Source organism: Egretta garzetta, unplaced genomic scaffold, assembly GCF_000687185.1.
Source record: "Egretta garzetta isolate BGI_Z169 unplaced genomic scaffold, ASM68718v1 scaffold4, whole genome shotgun sequence".
Classification (NCBI taxonomy): domain Eukaryota; kingdom Metazoa; phylum Chordata; class Aves; order Pelecaniformes; family Ardeidae; genus Egretta; species Egretta garzetta.
The window spans coordinates 370,480-377,522 of record NW_009259329.1 but is presented as its reverse complement, the minus strand read 5'-3'; the positions used below and the strand labels follow the sequence as shown (position 1 = coordinate 377,522).

At 46.4% G+C, this 7,043-nt stretch overlaps 1 protein-coding gene across 1 annotated transcript; it reads right to left on the bottom strand.

Moving 5' to 3' along the window:
* Positions 1-2,292: 2,292 nt before the first annotated feature.
* NMRK2 (nicotinamide riboside kinase 2) lies at positions 2,293-6,423 on the bottom strand. The gene is made up of 6 exons (XM_035892327.1): positions 6,125-6,423; positions 5,757-5,928; positions 4,119-4,190; positions 3,488-3,594; positions 2,555-2,640; positions 2,293-2,455 (listed from the first exon to the last, which is right to left on the bottom strand). Exons 2-5 carry the CDS (start codon positions 5,909-5,911, stop codon positions 2,555-2,557), a joined length of 420 nt encoding a protein of 139 aa, XP_035748220.1. The 5' UTR covers positions 5,912-5,928; positions 6,125-6,423; the 3' UTR covers positions 2,293-2,455.
* Positions 6,424-7,043: the final 620 nt, after the last annotated feature.

Here is a 7,043-nt window from a genome sequence, read left to right as displayed (position 1 = left end):
TAAAACCATCAGTGTGTTATCAACATTCTTCTGGTACTAAATCCAAAACACAGCACTATGCTAGCTTCTATGAAGAAAATTAACTCTATCCCAGCCGAAACCAGGACACTACGGCTCACCCAGGAGGAGTCACTGGGGAGAAAGTGTCCGGGAGGCAAATGCTGTAGGAACTCTGCTAATTACTGAACACCGCAGGGTGCTCAGAAACGAAGGGGTGTGCTGGTGCCCAGGAGATTTCAGCGATGTGACGTACTGGGATGTTCTGCCTCAGTTTCCCTCTTTGCAACCGGAGCTCAGGCTGCCCCGGGGGGTTTTATATTGTCTGCGGGCACTGAATGCCAACGCGCCTTTTGTAGGCTTTGATGTTTGCTTCCTAGCAGCTGGCCCGAAGCGGGTGCGCTGTCTTTTTCCCTTACATGTCTTTATGAAAGCAAAATGATTTGGCGTGGCTTAGCAGGTGAGGGTTAAACCCCTTAGCGCGGGGGAAGCCCTGATGGAAATTATACGCCAGATCCCGCTGGGGGGGGGCTGAGGCTGCTTTTGGTTTTTTTTTTTTTTTAATGCCAGTAAGCAGCGCTGCAGCTAATCTGCGGGAAACGTTCCACGTAACCGTGTCAAATGGACAGACAAGGTATCGGTGACAAGTCGCAGCGCGCTGTCCCCGGCCCAGGCGTTCCTCAGCTTTGCCATTGAGAAGCGCCCGGCCGCGGTACAGTGTAATTATAGTTTTGTGGGTCTCTCCGGGCACGCACGGGGTCACGCGCAAGGCAATTTGCCTTTTTATAGCTTGTGGAAGCGTGGGTGATGCCATCAGTATTCGCGTCTCGTTTCTGGCTGCGGCGTCCCCGCGCCGGCCAGACAATCGGAAAATATCGGTGTAACACGAGGACAAGGCGCTGGATCTGACCTGCTGCTGGTCTCGCTTCTGGCTGCTTCACCCTTGAAAGAGGCTTGGTGGGTTTTTGGGTGACTTCTTGCTAATCTGTGGCAGCTGTTTTTCTGGAGAAATGTTTCTAATTAAGGCATGCCCAAAAATCTTCTGAAGGGAGCTGTGCTGACACCCCAGCCAAGTTATTTTAGTGCCCAAAAGATCACCACGCTCGTCCCACGTGAGAGGTTTTGTACTTTAACACGGTGAACCTTTTATGCGGGGTGCACCGCATGTGCTTTAGTACATCAGGTTAATGGCACTTCCTATCTTTAGCCGCTGTATTCCGATAGCGGGTTGACAGATCTCAACGCGCTCACCTATCTCACCGCAGTATTTAAGCTCAATTCGTTACCAGGCGCAGGGTGGTGGGGTTTATTCTTAGCTTGGGGCCACGCTCTCTACGGCCTGGGTTCCTTAGAACACTTCCACAGCGAGTTAACGAAGGCTCTGTTGGTGACTAGGCATGCACCACAAGGATGCATTAAGCTGACGTTTGTTTCCAAGCGAAATGCAGGTGGCATTTTCCATTCTAATTCCTGAAAAGTTTCCGAAGGTAGCGTGATTTTAGTACAAGGCTGCTACTCATGCCCTGGGAAACCCCACCCATTCGCCTTCTGGATTCTCAATTCAGAAATCTCGCCCTTCCCGCCTCCTGAGGTTCAACAAACTGGAGAACTGAGGACCAAACCTCCTTGTCTGGATTGCAAGAGGCAGAAAGAGGCTTCCATCCAAACTTCTCACCGTGGGAGCGCTCGCCTGCTGGGGGAAGCGGGGCCGTAGATGCTTTACGTGCTAATTTGGTTTGAGCATGAAGTGAGAAAGGCTGCGAAGCTGAGGCTGACACGAAACTGGTTTCATACCAGCACTTAAAAAAAAAAAATATCTGAAGTGCCCTTCACTCCTGCAAATCTCGCTCTCGCTGGGATGTTTGAACTGGGTTTCCAGGCCAGTGCCGTCACCGACGCCAGTGCTGTCACCGACACCAGAGCAGTGACACACGGAAGGAGCGTTGAGGCTGCACAGGCATGACATGGTGGATGCCATATGAAAAAGCAGCGGCTGTTGTTGTGTTTTGGGGTTTTTGTGTCTATTTCTACTACAGTAAAGGTGACTGAAGTATTAAAACAGGCCCTTGAAAAGAGAGATTTTAAATTGATTTTTACTGAATTTGAGAGATGACATTGCAAACAAGCCATTACATAAAGACTTAATATCTGCACAAGCACATAAGCCGAAGAGTCAGTTGTTTTCCAGATGCAGCTCTACTTGTTCCGTTATAAAAAAAAAAAAAAAAAGCCTTTTCAACTTATATTTAAGCCAGTGGCATACAAAAGAAGAAAATAAAAAAAGAAAATCCTGTCCATCACCGGGTTGTGAATAAGTTATCTTCATTTTTTCAATTATATACAAAAGATACTTTCCAAAGGACAGTGTGAGAAGAGTTTACACAAATAAACCCTCATTCTGACTTCCAAGAACTATTTACATCGTTCTGTACATGGCTCTTGCAGGTCTTCCGAGACCCTGAAAAGCAAGAAGGGGACGTGTGACTACCCAAGCGCGGGTTGTTCCCGGCAATCAGCCCCTCGCGTTTCACCCCCTCAGAAGCGGGGACCTATTTACCTATAGGCAATTTAAAAGCTTGTTCTGAATATCTTCAAAGACTTGATTGTAGAGTTCATCTCTAGACTTCAGGCCATCTAAATAAACTGAAAGACAAAGGTAGAGGGTTCAGGCTGTAGGTTTCTGATCAGAATAAAATTTTTGTAGATTAGTTTTAAAATATTTCATACTCTGGTGACTCAAACAACAATTTGTTTTCCAAACAGGAAAAAAAAGAACCATCCTGAAAAAAAAAAAAAAAACCTATGGCCTGCAAAATGTCTTGTCCCATTATAAAGGATGTAGTTTTTCTTACTTTTTTTTCTTTCCTCCTTATAATATGAAACAAAAGGAAGAAGTTCTTAACTATAAAACTGCATAAAAACTCTCTCTTACGAGGCCAGGCTGGGAGAGTTGGGGGTGTTCAGCCTGGAGAAGAGGAGGCTGCGGGCAGAGCTGAGTGCGGCCGGTCAGGGCTTAAAGGGGGCCCAGAGGAAAGGGGGGGACAAGCTTTTTAGGAGGGCCAGCTGGGACAGGACAAGGGGGGATGGCTTTAAACTAAACCAGGGTAGGTTTAGACTGGATCTAAGGAAGAAATTCTTTCCAGTGAGGGTGGTGAAACCCTGGCAGGGGTTGCCCAGAGAGGGGGTGGAGGCCCCATCCCTGGGACCATTCCAGGCCAGGTTGGCCGGGGCTGTGAGCAACCTGCTGTGGTTCAAGGTGTCCCTGCTCCTGCAGGGGGGTTGGGCTGGGTGACCTCTGGGGGTCCCTTCCAACCCAAAACATTCGATGATTCTATGGTATATTTATCTGGACAGAAAGTAGGCCACAATTACAACTTGTAGTAAAAATAGCGCCTTGCATCATTACAGTTAAAGTTTCCTTGAATTAAATTACTGACTTCCTTAAAATCCAAAGCACAATGCCAAAGGATTTGCATTTAGGAAGGCTTACCGACATCGACGCCGCCGTCCTCCATTTCTTTCCTGTGTTTTAAGTACATGGGCCAGACGTGTCCATCAAAGAGACCCGGGGGGTCAGGAACAGTGTAGTTGCGCGTGCTGCAAATACCAAAGCAGCAACAAACATCAGGACTACCGGGATCGCGCTGCCTCTCGCACACTGCTACAGCCTGAAGTTGATCTGAGAGCTGCTCAGCTGCATTTATGTGAACGCTGATTGTCACAGCCCAGTTTCTCATCGATATTGGTCTACGTTTTGCAATAAGTTTATTTAAGCACCCAAAGTGAACGCAGAAGCTGCAGGCAGCCGATGAAGGCAAAGCAAGCAGTCTCGGTGGGTTTGCTGATGCTCACGAGGGAAGCCTGCAACGACTCTGTTCCCTTTGCTGATCTTCCTCACCCCCGGTCCCCCCAAAGGGGACTGCCAGATCCAAAGTTTCAGAAAATGCCACGTGAAAGTCTCTTTCTCCAATTAAATTAAAATTTTAAACTGTGATCCCAGTTTGTAAGCGACACCAACGTGTCCCATTAATAGCAACAGAAAGGCAGCCCGAGGGCTTGCCTCGGGCGACTGAGTCTTTATGGGAAGGAAGGACTACACGTACGGCAGGGAATCTTCTTACCTTCTCCTCCTTTTGCATTCATCGTATGGGACCGCCAGGTAGTAGCGTATGTCAAACAGGTCTATCAGTGGTCTAGGGTAGGGTAGAAAGAAAGAATGTGTCTATTTTTTTTCCTGACAAAGTGTTAAATCACCCCTGAAAGCCATAAAAATCTTTCTGCCTCTCTCGTATTTATGTCTATGGTAGACAACAGAAGTGTAAGCGTTTAAGATGCAAGCTAACGTACGGTATGCACATTTCCCACCCCAATCCCTGCTACTACTCGTTGCTGAGGATCAGACTCTGGGCTGGGGAGACCTGGGGTGTGAACCCTGACTCTTTTTCGAAATTATTTCAAATTCTGCTTGCAGTAGGCCAAAGCTGCGATTCGTCATTCTGATACAAACTGACTTATCAAACCGTCTGGCCTGCTGTGCAGAAGCGAGCTGGCTGTCAAAACGCGCACGGGCACATGGATTTGGTACAAGGCCCATGTTCTTTTCCAGAAGTACAGGCAGTCAGCTCTACCACGGCTTAGTGCCTTGCACTCCTAGTAGGCTGAGGCAAACAAACCCAGAGGAATCCTTAAAGCAAATTTAGTTTGAACCTGGTGGGACTGAGACTTCCAAAAGCCTGCTGAGGTTTGCATAAATGCTTAATATAGCATGATCTGAGCAAGCTCCAGGTCCGTGGATGAAATACTCCCTCTGGACTAAGGAAAGGCTCCCATTAACAAGACGTGGCGCTTCAGAGGTATTTGTAACCTTCAGGAGAGATATCAAGAGTTACCTCCCCGGGGACAGGCCAAGAACACCAGGCAGTTTGCCAGCGCAGTCTCCAGTTGGCCATTCTTGGTATGGATAGTCCGAGACTGCCATTTTACATTTTCCATTCAGTTTGGAAAGCTGGAGTGGTGCTGCTTGTCTTATGGTACAGCTTATAAACATCTCCAGTTTTGCGAAGCGTCACGCACAGCTCATTCTCTTTCAAGAGTTTTGTAAACAAAACGCTAGTTTGGAGCCAAGAATCTCGCTCATCACGTTTATAGCACGCGATTTTCTGAAGTTTATATATTTAGCTAGTGGAATTTTTCTCTCTCTTCGCTGCTACTCCTATCTCCCCATCTTCCTGCCAAGCATTTTTCCCCCCATATAAAAAAAAGCAAAAGAAGTTGATCTTTGCTCCAATGTACCATTAATTACCAAGCTCAATTTAGTCAGTGTTAAACAAGCATGTCTATCACATGAGAGAACTATTCCTAAATTCCAGGAGAGATTCCAAGTAGTGAGTGCAGAACAGATTATCATCTCGTTCTCATCGACGAGCTTTTCAGGTCAAGGTTTAGGCACCGTGGGGGGTGGCTGGGGGGAAGCCTCTGCCTTTGCGGCTGGCTCAGTATCTACGAGTTCTGGTCTAAAGCTCAAGAGTTCAAGGGTGTGCCCTAACCGAGACCTTCCTACGTTACCTTCAGAAAGGCACCTTGTGCACTGCACTTTTGCCCGCACTTACTGGTAAATTTTATATTTAAATAAGAATTCTTACGCGTGATACCTCAGAACAAGGCAGGAAGGGTATATTAGTAAAAAGGAGGTTTTAGCCCTGGCACTAGTGATCTAGTGCTCTTCCCTGGCAAACCGTTAATAGTTCCCCAAACCTTACTTGTAATTATAAAGCAGGAAGCCTTCAATGACCAATATATGGATATCTTTGGAGGCTGGCTCTTTAGAGCCAGGCGTAACATTCACCCCATGGGAACGGGCAAACTTCACTGGGTTCTCAATCCATGCACGCACAGTGCTCACCATTGCCTCCATATCCAAGGAGTCCAACACTAGTTAGAAGAAAGGGGGTGGGTGGGAAAAAGGTATACAATCAAATACCACAAACCACATTGGTTTGAAAGTATAATATAGAATGAACTTGTAAAATGGAAATTACAAAAATTTACTATTAAATCTTTAATAATTAAAAAGAAATACTTAGGAAAAATATACATTACTGCATCCTATAGCGAACACTGCTCTTACCATCCCATTGTTTAAAGCCGTCTTCCCCGACTTCTATTTGATCTTGTGGCTGAAATATAGTGAGCAATAAAACATTGCTGCAAACTCAGCGTGATCAGTTACCTAAGATCCGATCACAACCTGGACACTACTGCAATACACAACAAAGCAAGTGTTCACTTAACAAAACAGTTACAGACCCTAAAATTTAAGTTCCCGTCTTTCACCAACCCCAAGAAGATTGAAAAGTTTTCTTGGCTCAGTCAAGCCACTTTGGCCAGAGTTCTAGGTTAATAATTCGATACGGTGTTATTAGCCAAAATGCTACAGGCCCCTGTTTATACGTCAACATATGAGAACTTAAAATGCAAACACAGCGTTAAATAACTGCTAAAATGTACCTGTTCAATAATAGCTATTTTAACTCCTAACAGCTCTAACAAAAACACAGGTCAGCAGAGCGTGACTTTGGATCGCTTAGTGATAGCTTTATTTGCACTAGCATTTGTGAGCTGAACACACTAGTGAGAAGTTACAGATCTTCGTGGAAAATTCCTCCTCTACTTTAAGGGCTCATATCTGCCCAAATTTGTGCATGAGGCTTCAGGCAAAGAAGCACTTCCAAACGAGCATCTCATTCTGTTGCATACGGCACACGCGGCGTGTCGGGGAACGCCATGCAGCTACGGCAAGCGCGTTGCCACATCTCTTGGACTTCCACACCCGGTGGGTGTGCAGCTAGCTGGTAAATATAACTGTGAAACGGCCACAGCCTGCAGGGTTTAGTAACGTGGTTCTGATGCGCAGAAGGCACCCACGTCAGAACAAGTCTTCTGTGTTCACCTTTAGCAATCTGTGAACTGGGTTCCTGACAGGGAGCTGTCAGAGCTCCCCGACACAACCATCCTTCTGCATTTCAAGCGCTCGAGGGGTGCTTAAA

Excerpts from the sequence above, each read along its gene's own strand:
- NMRK2 (XM_035892327.1), bottom strand. The coding sequence starts at position 5,911 with ATGGAGGCAATGGTGAGCACTGTGCGTGCATGGATTGAGAACCCAGTG. Across the intron at positions 4,191-5,756 it reads TTCCTGCTTTATAATTACAA|ACCACTGATAGACCTGTTTG; the intron begins GTAAGGTTTGGG and ends ACCCTACCCTAG. Across the intron at positions 3,595-4,118 it reads GAATGCAAAAGGAGGAGAAG|CACGCGCAACTACACTGTTC; the intron begins GTAAGAAGATTC and ends TGGTATTTGCAG.